General features: G+C 44.2%; 1 protein-coding gene across 2 annotated transcripts in view; it reads left to right on the forward strand.

Annotated features, from left to right (window-relative positions):
- The window catches only part of LOC142215558 (GRAM domain-containing protein 2A-like), a 62,043-nt gene that overhangs the window by 26,667 nt on the left and 17,977 nt on the right, over positions 1-17,399 (forward strand). The window contains exons 1-2 of one of the 2 annotated variants that reach the window (XM_075283706.1): positions 13,187-13,434; positions 14,962-15,102. In XM_075283706.1, coding sequence (XP_075139807.1) covers positions 13,385-13,434; positions 14,962-15,102 — 191 coding nt within the window. In that variant the 5' untranslated portion in view covers positions 13,187-13,384. Of the gene's footprint in view, positions 1-13,186; positions 13,435-14,961; positions 15,103-17,399 lie in introns of those variants that run through there. The other variant, XM_075283705.1, reaches the window with a different exon arrangement.

Genomic DNA, 17,399 nt, shown 5'->3' on the forward strand with positions numbered 1-17,399 from the left:
ATACGTTCATCTCTAGTGATAATAGTTTTTACTATTATTTTAGCATGTAACGGAAATCGCTTGAGGCATATTTTACTCTAGAAAGCTCAGATATGGACAGCGATTGGGTGAAATGTAAACTTTATTCATGACTTTGTATGTGTTGTGTGTTTGGAGCGACTTTTTTTTGGCGCTGCGACCTGGACAATAGTAAATGTCTGGGTCACAGCGCCAATAACCTTCCTGGTTGTGTTCAGGAGGTATAACATTAGAATACCCCACTAGTAGTAAAGCTCAGGGGGAATTATATTATACCTGTATGTGACAATCAGACTGCAAATCAGTATGCTATCTGATTGACAGGAGGGGGGAAATAGGGACTAAATTCCTCCTCCCCCTTCCTCCTAGGGTCACATAGAGGTTGTCCACAAAGATTAGAGAAAATGTTTCTCTATCTCTGTCTCCGTGCAAGCTGCTGCAGCTGCAAGTCCTTCTCCCCTTCCTGTCTCACTAATGCTTCCCGAGACAGGAGGGGGGGGGGACAATTTAAAGTCCTGTATCTCAGGACTCGTTTGGCCTATGAAGATAATTTTAGATTCATTTTAAAGATGAGTATCTCATCTTTTAAATGACACCAAGATCTTCATAATAGCCCTTACAGATTTTTAGCGAATTGCTGTTACAAACGCTGTCGGGAATTGAGATCTTCAATGAGATCTAAATCCCCAATAGCGTTTTCAACAGTGAATCGCTTTGGCACAGTAAGGGTTAACATGAAGATCTTGGTGTCATTTTAAAGATGAGATTATCATCTTTAAAATGAATCTAAAATTATCTTCATAGGCCAAACGAATCCTGAGATATGGGCATCAGAAGTTAAGCACGTACCTCTACGTCCTCGGCTATGCAAGTGAAACCCTGGGAGGACGTAGAGCTACGTGATTGGCAGTGAAAGGGTTAATCTGTCTGAATTTACTGTATATAAAAGTGCATACTCACATACTGGTAACCACATTCAGCCACCAATGATCACACGATTATACTTCATGATTGTGAGATTGTTGGCCGCTGCATGAAACTACCACTGCATGTGTAAATAGCCTAAGTCAGGTTTCTTGAAAATGGCACTCCATTTTTTTTTGCGTCCTGTAGCTTGAGTGGCACTCTGTAAGGAGCTCTCCCTGGTTGACTTATCTGAAGTTATTTTTTTATGCACACAGGTTAACAGAATTGTAAAACTGTATTTATGTAATACTCAAGTAAATACAAAGGCCACCAGTCCTACAACATGCTTCATCGCAGCTAGTATTACGTGTTTGTTGATACTTGAAGGTACAGAAGGAAGGCAGAGTTGAATCAAGTTTACAATGTTCCAGATTCCAGACTAAAAGGAATTTCTCATTGCAGGGAGTGAACACAGCATTACTGGCAGAGCTTATATAATTTATTTTTTTTTTTAAATTTAGTTTATATTAAAGTTTTCAGAATTAAATAAAATAAATATAAAATATCATGCAGTAAATGCAATTCCAACAAGGAAGAAAATAAGACAAGTATGACGTCAAAACAGAAAGAGAAACATAAAGGGCAAAAAGAGAAGGAGGTATCCCAAGGGGACCATATGGAGTCAACGGCCACCACCAACACTACCGTGTTTTTCAAATTAGCTGTCAAGAGTTCCAAGTTTAAAGTATTCTTGACCTGGGCAATAAAATCAAAGGTAGAATGGGGTGTGACTGATTTCCAGTGCAAGGCTATGAGGGATTTAGCTGCTGTGTAGAGGTAAAGGAAGAGTTTGGCTGACACCTTGGCCCATCTGCCATGGTGGCTAAATGAGTAAATGGACAAAAAAATCTAATGGTACTGGCTGAAGAAAAAGATGCATGTTTGTTGATTGATAAACCCATGGATGAATTTTTATATGAAGATTAAAAGTTATATTTTATAAAAATGGATAATTCTGAACAATTTTTTTTTTTATTAAAGTATTTGACAGAATCCAGGCCTTTGGGTCCAAGGCCCTCTGTCTTTGTGCACTTCTGGCCATTAGTATGGATCTTGGATTGGACACATATCAGTGAGCTGTGTGTGTTGCTTATGTGTTTTCAATGAAGAAAATGACTATCCATAATAGCCAGCGCCGCTTCAGTGACCGCTTCAGGTGGCGCTATGCCTTGGCCCTGGGGAGGGCGGCATTTTTGCTGACCTAAGCCAGTCCAGGACAAGCTGTCCTGGACTGGCCTAGCGTCACAGAGTGGTGGATTGGGGCGGCCCTGTGGACGCAGCGCTGCTCTAGCAGCCGCCCCTCAGGAGGCAGAAACCCTAGGTTCACCCCTGATAATAGCCTGGACCCCCCCCCTCCAATAGCCCCGTATTAGGGAGAGGTCACAGAATATGTGATATAGGGAGCCCAAGGACGAGGTTCTTCTCCAGCAAGTGGCAGGTATCGCAGGATTCAGGGAGTGAAGAAGGGCAGGAATGTGATTCCAATGCATAAGGATCTTATATTGCACCTCCCAAAAGGTCACACAGGTTAAGGATTTGGATGTCCATGACCATATGATTTGCCATTGAGCCAGGGTAATCATTCATCCACAGGGGTTCCTCCCATCTAGACATATATCTGTGGATGTCAGAGATTAGTCCTTGTCCTTTAGTAGAGGTGCCAGATTTACACAATCTCCTGAAGGTCGTAGGGGTGGAGACCTGCAAGGAACCAAAGAAAGACAACATGAAGTGAGCAATTTGGTTAAAGTGGAACCACTTGGTTTGGGAATGCATAGTTTATTTATAGTTAAATAGTTGAAGGGCCTGAGCACAAGGGTCAGAGAATCAGTCATATCAGCCAGCTGTGGACCAGGGGTGGCCCATGTGAGCCAAGAGTCCCTCTGGGAGTAGTGGATTATATAGGAAAGAAATCACAAAAGATCTCTCCAAGGTGAAGAACCTAATGTGGGGTCGGGAGGGGAGGGAGAGCGTGGGTCATCAGGAGAGCATTAGGGTGTATGGGAGCAAGTCACAGCTTCTCAATCTCCACCCATTTTGTGTATGAGAGATTATATAACTTTATACATACATACTAAAATATATTGTTAAATAACTCATTATATGTATTTTGAAAGATATAGTTGCATTTATAATACATTTTCCTGCTTATCAGTATAATTCAATTCTGTAATGTACAATACCAAGTGAAATAACCTTTTCTTCAAATGACAAATTGTTAGTGATTAAAGCCTATTACAGGATGAAGAAGTAAGAGAATTTATCTGGATTACTACTAAGCATGTCCTTGACATGTACTTTAAACAGAGATGTCAATCCAAATCTTACATCAGTAACACATGAATTGTTATCTTCTATCTATCTATCTATCTATCTATCTATCTATCTATCTATCTATCTATCTATCTATCTATCTATCTCTATAACCTATCCATAGCTATCACACTATTAAAGAAATATATTACTTTTATTTGTAAAACAACTCATAGCTATAACACTTTACACACAGTGATATCAGAATTTTTAATGGCAGTGTCTCCTGTTACTTAGAAAGCATAAGTGGAGTTATACCAAATGAAATTGTACTGAAAAATTTGCAGGAATACATTTGCCTCCCACTACAACCCTTCAAGCTAATTATAATAAGTATTCATTATGGAATTATTGTTTTTCAACATATAAATGCAGATATAAGGGTAAACATTGGCTTTCTTATTGTATAGATATATTGTATACCCCAAACCAGGGATACACAAAATATTTGCTGGCAGAAGACGGAAAGCTGAGAGCGGAGACAGCATACACAGGAAGTTGTCAGCCAGCTCTCCTCTCTGTGCTGTGTATGAGAGCAGGGAGGAGGAGTCAGCAGCAGCCTGTGCTGTATATACAGAAGATAGTGCACGTTTGAGACTTCTGGGATGCACAGAGAAGCTAATTAGCATATGAATAAAGAGGACTCTACTGAGGTGATTTACATACTAAAGGTTGGTGTGGAATAGCCTTTCTAAAGGCTATGCAAGGAATTGCTTAGCTAAAAATTACTTTTTCCAGTGATAGAGCCCCTTTAAGGGAGCTCTAGGCACTGTCATTTCAATCTGAACAGGTGAAAGCATCTGAAGACTTTACAAATGTATTGTATGTCTTGCGAGATATCAAACTGATACTCCTCTACCTACTGTGTACAGTATATGGTAGCTAGACTCCATCTACCAGCTCGGAGAGGACTTCAAATTCCAGATACAAGATGCTGAGGGGATAGTTGTTAATATTTGCAGAATATGAGCCATATGATCAGGAATAGTGTTACTTCTGAAATACACACACAACACCTTATTCTAAAAAGTCACCTCTAAATTCCATATACACGGTCACTAGCTGGTGAGAATGTTTTACGAGTTGGGGCTGAGTAATCAGTATTGAAGAAGCAGGACTTATGTGCTATATGTATATTGACATAAATACAGAATCTATCTATCTCCTATCTATCTATCTATCTATCTATCTATCTATCTATCTATCTATCTTTACATTGATTGAACACTTTATTAGAGACACCTGACTTTTCACAATTGCACTATTTTTCTCTTTATTTATTTTAAACTATATAGACACTTTAGTTAGATACTCCTGCCCTTTGAAAATTGGATCTTTTTGTATGAAAAGATGCTCGTCCAGGCCCTCATAATCTCCCGCTTAGACTACTGCAACACCCTTCTCCATGGACTCCCAGCAAACACCCTCGCCCCCTCCAGTTCACCTTAAACTGCGCTGCCCGCTTAACTTACCTCCCCCCCCCCCCATCTTCATCGGCTGCTCCCCTCTGTCAGTCCCTCCACTGGCTACCCATAGCCCAGCGAATTGAATTCAAGCTATTGACGTTAACATACAAAGCCATCCACAACCTGTTCCCTCCATATAACTCTGAACTAATCTCACACTACCTGCCCACACGTAACCTCAGATCCTCCAATGACCTCCTACTCCGCTTCTCTCATCCGCTCCTCACACAACCGTCTCCAAGATTTCTCCCGTGCATCCCCCATACTCTAGAACTCCTTACCATGACACATAAGACTGACCCCCACAATCACAGGCTTCAAGAAGGCCCTGAAGACTCACCTATTCAGGAAGGCCTACAACCTCCAATAACACTAGCACCACACCACCATCTGAACTGTTTCCCCCTCTCTTCCTGTCTCTACCCCCTTCCCTCGTAGATTGTTAGCTCACGCGGGCAGGGCCCTCTACCCCACTGTGCCAGTCGGTCATTGTTAGCATTATATCTACCTGTATATTCTGTGTATTGTATGTAACCCCCAAATGTAAAGCACCATGGAATGAATGGTGCTATATAAATAAACAATAATAATAATTATGACCCCAGAGTACAGCGTAAAATTAAGTGAGGAGGTTTCAGTGTGAATCAGTTCAGCTCTTCCAGAGGATTTTGTCTTCCCTGAGATCACCTTAGGACTGACAATGAATCAGAAAATCAAGCAATATAAATGACTTAGGGCTCGTTCACATCTGCGTTCATCTGTCCTTATTGCAGGTTTCCGTTTCCTGCATAAAACAGATGCAGGAGACGGAAACCTGCAGGAGACTCTCTCACCCATTCAAATGAAAAATCAAAAAGCTGTCCGGCCGTGAGCGTTTTGCGCTCTCCGCCGCGAAACCGGGTTTTATAATCCGGACACAGAGTCGGACATGCACTACTCTGTGTCCGGATTAAAAAATCCGGTTTCGCGGTGGAGAGCCTAAAACGCTCACCATCGCGCACGGCCGGACCCGGTCTATGGTTTCCGTCTTCTGCATGGCAGAAGACGGAAACCATAGAACGGAGACATGAACGCAGGTGTGAACCTGGCGTTAGGCCTCCTTCACACGACCGTACTGTTGATCCACAATTGTGGATCCACATTCGCGATCACACTAGTTACATTAGTTACATTCAGACAACCGTAGTTTTTGCAGCTGTGTTTTTAGGCTACAGTGAAGAGCTGACATATATAGCTGTCCGTATTTGCGACTTATTCAATTCAATGTTTGGGTCATCACGTGTGTCATCCGTAATATTTTTACTGACCCAAATACTGCGCAGGGTCTTTTTTTTTTTTTTTTTTATAAATTCTTTATTTATAAACATAAATAAACAGAGAAAGATACAATCTGGAGTATCAATCAGATGAGTAACAGAACAAAGAGGGCCCGTAATAACAACAAGGACCCAAAATAAGACACAAGATACGGAGGTAAGACCTCTCAACAACCAACAAACTAGGAGAGGCACCCTTACCACTCAAGAATACCAGAGGGAAGAGGAAGCAAAGAAGGAACGAGGGGAACAAAGGGGAGAGGGGGGCGAGAAAGAAGAGAAGAGAAAAGGAGAGAGAGGGGGGGGGGGGGTTAGGGGGGGGGAGGGGCCGGGTCCAGACCAAAAGCCGGTCCTCAAGTCCGGCCCATAATGTCCCTGTACAGCTGAGACCCCTGGAACAAGATCCACGGAGTCCAGGCTCTCAGGAAGGCCTCATACTTGTCTCGTAGAGACGCCGTGAGGTCCTCCATGGACTGGATGTCCTCCACCTTACAGAGCCATTGGCGAAGAGACGGAGGGTTGGGGGATTTCCAAAGGGCTGGGATACAGGCCCTGGCAGCATTAATCAAATGCCGAATCGCCGACGACTGGTAGGCTCGGCGGGGGATATTGGAAAGGTGTAGAAGGAAACAGGCCGGGGTGTTAGGAAGGGTAGTCTGAAAGATCTGGGACGTCAGACGATGGACACCATCCCAGAAGTCTCTCAGAACCGGGCAATTCCAGAAGATATGAAGGAGCACAGCGCCAGCAGAGTGGAGAGGTAGAAGGGAAGAACTTATGCAGCAGAGACGGAACATGGTACCATCTGGTCAGAATCTTGTAGCCCGCCTCTTGAAACTTACAAGCCACAGAGCTCTTGTGGGCGAGCTCCAAGATCCTAGCACAGTCCGCATCCGAGAAAGAGAGGTGTAGATCAGCCTCCCATCTGGTTAGAAAAGGGGGCCTGTGGTCCGGAGGAGGGGAAACCAACAAAGTGTAGAATTCTGAGAGAGAGTGGCGCAGGAGACCAGAGCCGATACAAGCCTTCTCAAAGGCACCAGGATCAGGCAAAGAGGAAAGGAAGTGGGAAAGTTGTAACCCCCTCCAAGGGCCAAGGGGTGGAAGGTCTCGTGCAGTATGCAGGTCCCCGAGAGAGCGCCATGAACCATCAGACCGGAAGTGGAGGGCCCTCTGCATACCAGCATCAAACCAGGATTGGAACGGACCCCGGGAGAGCCCAGCTGGAAAGGCTGGGTTACCTAAAACAGGGAAGAGAGGCGACGGAGAGGAGGAGAGGCAGTCCTTCCGAAAAAGTGACCTGCACATCTTAAGGGTGGGGCCAATAGTAGGATGGGAGTAAACAGAAGGAGGAGCGATTGAGTCCAGCCAGGGAAGCAAGTGGAGTGGAAGACTCGAAAAGAAGCCCTCCAGAGAGATCCACTGCTTGAAGGGGGAGTGGCGGCACCAGTCCAGCACTCTTTGTAAGAGGGCGGCCTTATAATAGCGGCGAGGGTCAGGGAGGCCCAGGCCACCCCACCGCTTCGGGAGGGTCAAGACAGAGCAGGCCAACCTGACGCGCTTACCCTGCCAGACAAAACGGACAAGATCAGCGTAGAGTAATCTGAAGAAACTAGGAGGGATATGAACCGGTAGAGTCTGTAGCAGGTAGAGAAATCTAGGCATTACATTCATCTTATAAATGGCGCAGCGGCCAAACCAGGTATAGGTGCCCCTAGACCATCTTTTCAAATCTAGTCGGACAGTTCTGAGAAGAGGAAGGTAGTTTTTAGCAAAAAGTTCACTCAGATCGCCAGGTATCCAAACACCAAGGTACTTAATGGCAGAACGGGACCAACGGAAGGGGAAGGCGAGGGCCAGAGAAGACCGAAGCCCCGATGTCAGTGAGACGTCGAGCGCCTCAGACTTCTGGTAGTTAATTTTAAAGTTAGTGAGGCGGTGAAACTCGTCCAATTTGGACATCAGAGCAGGAAGGGAAGTGGCTGGATCATGTAGGAAAAACAAAAGGTCGTCGGCATAGGCCGCTATTTTAAGGTGATTCCTTCCCATCTCCAGGCCCAGTAAAGCAGTGTTGGCCCTAAGCTTCCTAAGGAGGGGTTCAAGAGTGAGAACAAAAATTAGGGGAGAGAGGGGACAACCCCGACGCGTACCATTACCTATCGGGAAAGGAGAGGACAGGATCCCATTGACCCTAGTGGACGCCGAGGGGTTAGAATACAGGGAAGAGATCCAAGACTTCATGACCGGGCCAAGGCCAACATGGTCCAGAACCGCAAAGAGGAAGGGCCATCCTACCCGGTCAAATGCCTTCTCCACATCGGTGGAGAGAAGAAAGAGCGGGAGGTCGTGGGAGTGGGCAAAATGTATAGCATTAATAACCTTTACAGTATTATCTCTAGCCTCCCGGGAAGGACTGAAACCAACCTGGTCGGAGTCCACTAGGTCAAGAAGGAGAGGGGCCAAGCGCGTAGCCAGGACCTTGGAAAAAAATTTTAAGTCAACATTAAGAAGGGAGATGGGTCTATAACTGGAACACAGAGCCGGATCTTTACCCTCCTTATGTATCACAGCAATGTGAGCTCTGGTCATATCTTGAGGAAGGAGGGAACCCCCAGAAATAGAGTTAAGGGCACGCTTCAAGGGGGCCCAGAAGCAGAGGCAAAAATTTTTTATAGTACGAAGCCGGAAGGCCGTCCGGGCCAGGGGCCTTACTAGGTTGCATGGATGCAAGGGCCTGTGCAACCTCTTCTCCTGAAATAGGATCCTCAAGCGAGGACAGGGCTCCAATAGAGAGACGGGGCAGACCCGAGTCTTTAAGGTACTGTTTAATCATGGGGAGGAAAGAAGAATCTGGAGGAGACGCGGAAGCAGGAGAAAGATTATACAATCGGCGGTAAAAGCTAGCAAATTCCTCCGTGATACGGTTTGGATCTGTAAGACGTGTACCCGCAGGCCCAGAAATAAGGGGGACAAAATTACGGGAGCGCTGCTCACGAAGGGACCTAGCCAATGTCTTACTGCACTTGTTCCCAAACTCATAAAAATTACGGCGACCCCTAGCCAAGAGACATCTAGTCCTAATGTCAAGACGCTCGCGCAGTTTCCTGCGGGCCTGGAGAAGGGCAGAACAAGCATCCGCCACATGCGAGCGCTTATGAGTCTGCTCCAGGGAGACTACGTCAGCTATCAAGGTAGCAAGTTCGCGAGACCTCTCCTTCTTCATACACACTCCATGCTGGACTAGCACCCCCCCGAATAACACATTTGTGGGCCGCCCAGAGCATGACTGGGGATACGTTGGCCGTGTCATTCTCTCAAAAATACAGGTCAAGAGCCGAGGAGACTGCCAGCGAGGTCAGAGTATCCTGAAGGAGCGACTCATTGAGGCGCCACTGCCAGGACCGAGGTCTCGTGGTGGGGTATGAAAGTACAACGTGGATCATAGCATGATCAGAGAAGGTAATAGGATCTATCGTCGAACCACGTAGCAAGGGAACATCAGAGTGTCTAACAAAGAAATAGTCCAACCTGGAGTAGACGTCACGGGGATGGGAGTAAAAAGAATAATCCCTAACATCCGGGTGAACCGTGCGCCAAGCCTCAATCAGTTGGTGGGAGTGGAGGAGCCTGCGAAGCCGACAAAGCACTCGGGCAGGCATGTACGACACACCCCTGGAGACATCAATAGACGGGTCCAAGGCAAGGTTAAAGTTCCCACCCACCAAGAGAGTACCTTCAGAAAAGTCCGACAATTTGTCCAAGATGCGGTCGAGAGTGCCAACCTGGTCAGAGTTAGGGAGGTAGAGATTAGCAAAGGTAAACAAGGTGCCGGCCAGCTCCCCCTTAACAAACAGGAACCTGCCCGAGTTATCCGACATTGCAGCTCGGAATTTCCAGGCCACTGAGCGACCAATCAGAATACTAACCCCCCTGGGCTTGGACTCAGAGAAACAGCTGTGGTATACGTCAGGATAGCATGGGGAAGAGAGAGAGGGTATACTGCGCAGGGTCTTATGCAGGAGGCTTTAGAACAAAGCATGGTCATTACTAGTAGACTAGCTGGTCAGTATTTAAAGGGATTCAATCATTAAAACTGATTTTTTTTCTCCCTAACACGTAGGAATAGCCTTAAGAAAGGCTATTCTTCTCCTACCTTTAGATGTCTTCTCCACGATGCCGTTCCGTAGATATCCCAGTTTTCATCTGTATGCAAATGAGTTCTCTCGCAGCACTGGGGGCAATCCCCAGCTCATAAACAGCACTGGGGATGTCCCCAGTGCTGTGAGAAAACTCTCCAGTGACGGCCTCTTCTTCCTCTGGAACACCCTCTCCGCCACGTGTTGTTCCGATGGCTTCTTCTGGCTTTAGATGGCAGCATGCACAGTCGGCTCTGTCATCGGGCAGAGCCGACTGCGCATGCCTGCGGCCATTTTCTTGTGGCCGCTTACACAGTACGCTCTTGATAGTACTGGGGACATTCCTCACCGCTGAGCATCATGGCTGGGCGGTAAGGAATGAGGAAGGGCGTTCCTGACTGACTGTCAGAAACGCCCTTCTGACACTGAAGAGCTACGGTAACGGCACCGATAGCTCTTGAGGGGGGGCACAGAACAGGAAAGCTGATAGTGCACTGAATTCACATATGTATTCATATTATTGAAAAAAAAAGAAATGTCTAAATTTCACCTCTGTGTGTCATCCATTTTTCATGGACCCAGACTCATAGAAAGTATAGGAAATGAAACCTAGAAAAAGTTCATTTGTTTTTCAACCACAGACAGCAAACCATCTGTAACTTAGCACAACTCTCATAGAAAAAAAAAGAAACAACACATTTTGGAGTAGACTAAGGGTGCATTCACACTACGTTTCCTGAAGCTTATTCTGAACGTAAAACACGTTCAGAATAAGCGGCGTATAAAGCAGCTCCATTCATTTCTATGGGAGCCGGCATACGAGCGCTCCCCATAGAAATGAATGGGCTGCTTCTTTCACTGCGAGCAGTCCCATTGAAGTGAATGGGAAGTGCCAGCGTATACGGCTCGCCATGAGCAGAGCTTACCGTACACGCCGGCACTTCCCATTCACTTCAATGGGACTGCTCGCAGTGAAAGAAGCAGCCCATTCATTTCTATGGGGAGTGCTCGTATGCCGGCTCCCATAGAAATGAATGGAGCTGCTTTATACGCCGCTTATTCTGAACGTGTTTTACGTTCAGAATAAGCTTCAGGAAACGTAGTGTGACTGCACCCTAACAGAAATTTTTCACCTTAGAAATTAAATTTAGCTTTCCAAAATTCTGTTCTTGTTTTGAGCAGGTTTTTTAGCTTTAACCCTCTTTGTCAAGACATACATTGACTCCTGCTCGCATTGCCCTGTCCCACAGAATGAAATACCGCATGGGGATATCAAAGTCTAGCAGCGAACAGGAGGAAGCTAGGGGTGGGGATGGAGCTGCTGGGTTTGAAACTTATATTGCTACTTCCATCCTAGTACTGATACATCGCCAACTGAATACAGCACAGAGAAGCAAACAACTCCTTACAGGAGGATGGGAGAGTACTATTAGGTATGTGCCCCACATAGTGTTAATGCCGTGGCGAAAAATTCAAAAAACGTTGCATTTTTGTAAATCACAGCATATCAATTATATCTACGGAAACACTGTAGGAAAAACTGTGATTAGTTTCTGATGTTTTTCCCGCAGCGTTCTTTGACTGCAGTTTGCCCCTTGGGTCCTTAGACTTAGGGTCCGTTCACCCGGAGTAAAGTGGCGCTGATTCTGGCACGATAACTCGCGTAAGAATCAGCTCTGAAAAAAAGACTCCCATTGACTTCAATGGGTTCTATGTCTGCGCGGAACACATTGAAATCAATGAGAGGCTTTCCCTCCTACTAAATACTCAAAGCCTTTTATCACATGAACGTGAAAAAGGTTAGTCACATGGCCATTTTCATAACAAGGAGTTTCTACGGGGTATTTTCATGTTCATTTTTTGGCGGACTGTGTAAACTGTGTTATCACTGAATAAATGCAAGTCTTTGAGGAATCACTATGTGACTATAGCCTTACTACAATCCTAACTGTTAGTATGCCTACACTGACATGAGCATTCAGGGTTTCCTTGCCCTCAGCTCAGGACAGATAAGGAGGGATTATGGGTTTGCCCTGAGCTGGTGTCTCAGGACAGTTGCTTCTGTTTATAGGTCTCTTTTAACCAGGGATGTCAGGCTGGTCTAAACCAGAGAAAACCTGTCATGCAGTCAGGTTCTTCAACTAAACTCTACATTGACTATCATGTTCACCCCTGAGGACAAACTATATATTCAGTTCTACACATACAGGTAACACTGTATTAGATATAGACGTTACAATTTGCCTGATCAGTTTATAAACAAATTATTAAATAATAATTTATTACAAATGAATAAACAAATGTGTGTGAGTTTACTCTCAGGAAATGTATTTTTCTCATATTCAATGTGATTTCTTAAATTTTTTTTTTCCTCGAAAGCATTTTGTTGACTTGTGGGGTGAATGGGACCGATTTATTATGCCTTGTACTTGGTGTTCGGCCGATTACACGCATTCCTATGCCAGCGAGGTATTCGATCGAATACTACTTGTTTATCTCTAGTGTCAACATTTTGCACAAAAAATTGTGACTTTTTTTTTTTTTTTTAATCTGCAATCACTGACTCCTAGACTATGAAGACTGGCCCAACATGTCTCAAAACATTGTGGTTAGTCTGGGGATAAGGAATGTTTCGGAAAGGATTGTGTTGGGTTCCTGTTGGAAGAGGCCATAGGTTGGAGGGAAGGTGTCTGAGAGAATTTTAGGGGCCCCCTTCTTTGCTAGTTATACCCCTGGTTTAGAGCATTTTGTCTATGACCATGACTGGCTGGACATCACTCTCCTCAGCGAATTAGGCAGGAATGATAAAGCTCACCAACAACACTTCCACCTGATTTCACTTTCTCGTATTTTACTCATTGCTGACTGAATGTAGTCATATGACATTCCAGCTGGTACAGCCTACACCCACAATAACGAAGGGCCTGGCTGGCAGCGACCCATCCCCGGCTTCCTGTACAGTGCGTGTATGTGTATGACAGGGACGGCCCTCCATAGCGTCAGTGTGGTGTGTGAGGGCGTGACTGCCGGTGTGAGCTGAGGGGGAGGGACGCTCGTCTTGTCATATGGGACACAAGCATCCTGTGTGGGAATATGCCGGGCTCCTGCCATAGCACACACACTTGCTAAAGTTTGAAGGTCCGCTTAGGAAGATCTTCCCACTGTACCAAGTATGAAGCTGATCGGCCGGGCTGGTCGGGAGAGTGCCACGTTGCCGATAAGGTATGAGGGAAGCTCTGGAGTGGCAGGTATAGGGACTAAGTAGATGACTGGCTTATGTGTACACGTTGTGAGCAGCTTGTGCCATGTAACTGCAATGGCTGACAGGCAGGAAAGGGATTATTATTAATAGTAATATTACATTATCTTCTGTATGTACCAGTCTCCCGCCTCTTCTAAGGTTTATGGCTTGTGTGTGCTATCTATCTTACTTTGCCCAGTGTACTGGATTCTATAAAGGAACAGGAAATAGTTGTCCAATAGCTGGATTGAGTAATGGCATATGTACATAGTGCTGGATGATCTAATAGACAGCCATATAGAGTATATAGGAATTCGGTTTTCCTTATAGCAGTCCCTCTGATTCTTGTGCTTTCTGATGTCATCCTGTATAGGTCCAGATGAACTCACTCCCACATGGGTACAGGTTTTGATGTCTGACATACAACAAGAAGTTTTGGTGATAAATTTTAGCCACTCGCACTTGACAATTCTTAGGGTCCATTCACACAGAGTAAGGCGAGGCATTTTTTGTGCTTATTTTTACGGCCGCAAAAAGACGTTTCCATTGAGTTCTATAGTAAAATACGCCTGTATTTTTACGTCCGTAAAATAACGGACGTAAAATTACGGACATAAAAATACAGGCGTATTTTACTATAGAACTCAATGGAAAGGTCTTTTTGCGGCCATAAAAATAAGCCCAAAAAACGCCTCGCGTTACTCAGTGTGAATGGACCCTTATACCAACAGGTTAATTGGTACTGCCGTCACAGCATTTCACTATAGATGGGGAAAGTGCCCTGAGTACCGCCACATGTCTGCCTAATCCATATGTGGAGGATTTATCGTCTTTGCCATCCTCTGTCATTCTATCTGTTTAATGTATCAGACAAATCCCAGTAATCGCTTGCCTTATAGAAACTTGGAGCATAGAGGAACCGTATCAATAGCTTGTATAATATCGTATAAGTGTGACATCAGCGGTTGTAGGAACTCGAGTGACATTCATGTGTGTTCTTTTATCATACTGCATAACATGCCACTCATATCATGGTAACTAAACTCACAGTTCTATAGTGTTGTTTAGTCTGTACATATTGTGCTACATTTTGAGCAACACTTCACACAGACCTGTAACAAAAGTGACACTTGCACACTGAGTGACAGATCTGTGCTGCCCCTATTATTACTAATGACTTGATGATACCATAGACCAGTCCACACCATAAACACAGTATTTCATATAGCTCACTATTATGAAGACTTTTTCTGCTCCTTTCATTGGTGGCCCTATTTGGCTATTAAGTAATACCACGGTGGAAACAAAATCTATTGGTTCTCAATAAAGAACACCACGCCTGGTGATCAGAACCCATTCTTAGTTCGCTCTTTTTCTCAAAATGTTATTGCCGTTTTTGTTTTGTTTTTTTAAGAAACTTTCCATGTTTTGACTGTCATTTGTGCATGTGTGTATAGTTTAAGATTTTCCTGCTACATTCTACATTAACTTCTTCATGTTATGTTTAGTATTTCTCCAGATTCTTCGTTGAGCACGGTGAAAATAAAAAAGGGCAAAAAAAAACTTGCAGACATAAAGTCATTCAGCCTTGAGGAACCTCTCCAGGTGGATGGTGGTGAGAAAGCAGAGAAGGTTGGAAACTTAATCAGGTGTGAGCATGTAAAAAGAGAAAAAAGTAATGTTTAAACTGACCATATAAAATATATAGTAATAACATATTATGCATTTTTTGTTTATCTGTAGTTGGCTAGTAAGCTTCAAATTGTAGAACGCTTTACTGTCAGCAATGCCTAAAGTCATAAATACAGCTGGAGAGGGATCCTTGTGAATGTGCTGGCAAATACTGCGTTCACATGGAGTTTTTTGGTCAGGAAACTGGTTCAAATTCCTCCTCCAAAAAAACGCCACACCATACAGTCCTGTGGTGAGGCGTTTTTAGGAGGAGGAATGTGAGTCAGTTTCCTGACCAAAAAACTCAGTGTGAACGCAGCGCACATGACCGTGTGCAGTCAAGTGTGCTGTTTTTCACGGCTAGCACACTGACCCATTCATATTTATGGTCCCATACACACAACTGTGTATATTCACAGCACAATGTAGGGGGCCGGGAGCAAAACTTAGGACAGGTCCTCTTCCTTTCCGTTTTTCAGCCCATGCTCCCTGTCCTCAATGAATGGACAGTGGAGGCACAGGCAGCACATGGATGTCATCATGTGACGCAGAATGACCTTTGTTGCTTTAGGACAGGTTTTGTCTATTCTTTCTGGCTACAGACCCACCCCACATGAAATGACAGAGAAAACGTGTGACTTACCAACAGACAGTTGATGCAAAAAGATGTCTTTGCTTTGTCTGTTAGCCTACATTCACAAGCACATCATGTCTTCCGTGTGATGGCTATTTTTTTTTCTTTTTTTTTTTAAATCCACTTTTATGAATGGGGCTATTCACATAACTGATTTTTTTTTTTTTTTTTGACAGTCTGTTTTAAAAGTAGGTTCTATTTTTGTCCATTTTCAAGGATTCCCCCAATGCACCCAAGTAAATGAGGGATCTGTGAAAACTGCACCCCTCAGGTTCAAACAGGTTTCCAGAACTTTTGTGTAAATCCAGGCTTATTTAGGGAGCCTTCACACGGAGTTACGCTCCGCTCATTCTGAACGTAATACACGTTCAGAATGAGCGCATAAAAACCAGCTCCCATTGACTTGAATGGGTGCCAGCATACGAGCACTACCCATTAAAATCAATGGGAGGCTTTTTTCCCTATTGCTTTCAATGTGATATGCGCGTATCACATTTAAAGCAATAGGGGAAAAAAGCCTCCCATTGATTTCTATGAGTAACGCTCGTGTGTCGACACCTATTCAAGTCAATGGGAGCTGGTTTTTACGCGCTCATTCTGAACTAGTTTTACGTAACTCCCAAATTGAACTTGCTTGCAGACAGAAAAACATAATATGGTTTGGCTGTGCATTAGGTTATATTCACACAACGAAACCCAGACTCAGTTGCGTGCGACTCATGTCTGTCTTTTTTTTTTTTTTTTCCTGCTTTTTTTTTTTTTTTTTTTTTGTCTCTTTTGTAGCTCGTCTCCTATGGGTTTTTTTTTTCCTGCAATGTGTGGATGGGATTAACCAGAATCCCACCCATTTTACAAGTACTGTAAAATGCCGTGGCCAAATTGCAACTTTTACATTATGTGGGGTCCCAGCCTCATGCTAAGGTCCCACACAGCAAACCTCAGCCTAAAAACAGTGCAGAAAAGATCTCAACAGAAATACATTGCAGTTTTTTTTGCAGAGTTTTTCACAGAAAGTCCACAGAGGGAAAACTCTTTCTGCTTCTATTACCGTATGTTTAAACGGAAAGAGCCAGCGTTTCCGTAGGTATAATTGACTTGCTGCGACTTATAAAAACACAGTGTTACTAAATCTTGAAGGGCCACAAAACATTTGCAAGCTTTGTATAACTAGCACCACTGGAACACATTTTTATCAGTTGGTATAGGTATACAGTACAAGCCTGTCATATAGTGGGCAATACTTGACCCACATTATGTATGATACACTTTTCAACACAGAACTAAGTTTGTATTATCTCCTGGAGAGAACTAATTTCGATATGACATCTGATTGGAGAATGTTGCAGTTTATTTTGTTTCATTAATGCAGATGCTGTTTTCAATACTAAAGCCCCACATGGCGCCCTGCAGCAAAAAAGCGCTGTGTGAAAAACTGCGGCGCAGCAGTGCTTTAGATAGAAAGTCCGTAGAGGTTTCCTTTGCGGACTTTCTGTTTCAATTATACCTATGGGGAAACCTCCTGCGTTTCTCTAGGTATAATTGACATGCTGCGATTTCAGTGCTACTGGGATTTCTGAAAGTATTTTGATGCCACAATATTTTATCTGGAGATATACATAAATCTATTGTAATGCATATCCA

Source organism: Leptodactylus fuscus, chromosome 1 (assembly GCF_031893055.1).
Source record: "Leptodactylus fuscus isolate aLepFus1 chromosome 1, aLepFus1.hap2, whole genome shotgun sequence".
NCBI classification, from domain to species: Eukaryota; Metazoa; Chordata; class Amphibia; order Anura; family Leptodactylidae; genus Leptodactylus; species Leptodactylus fuscus.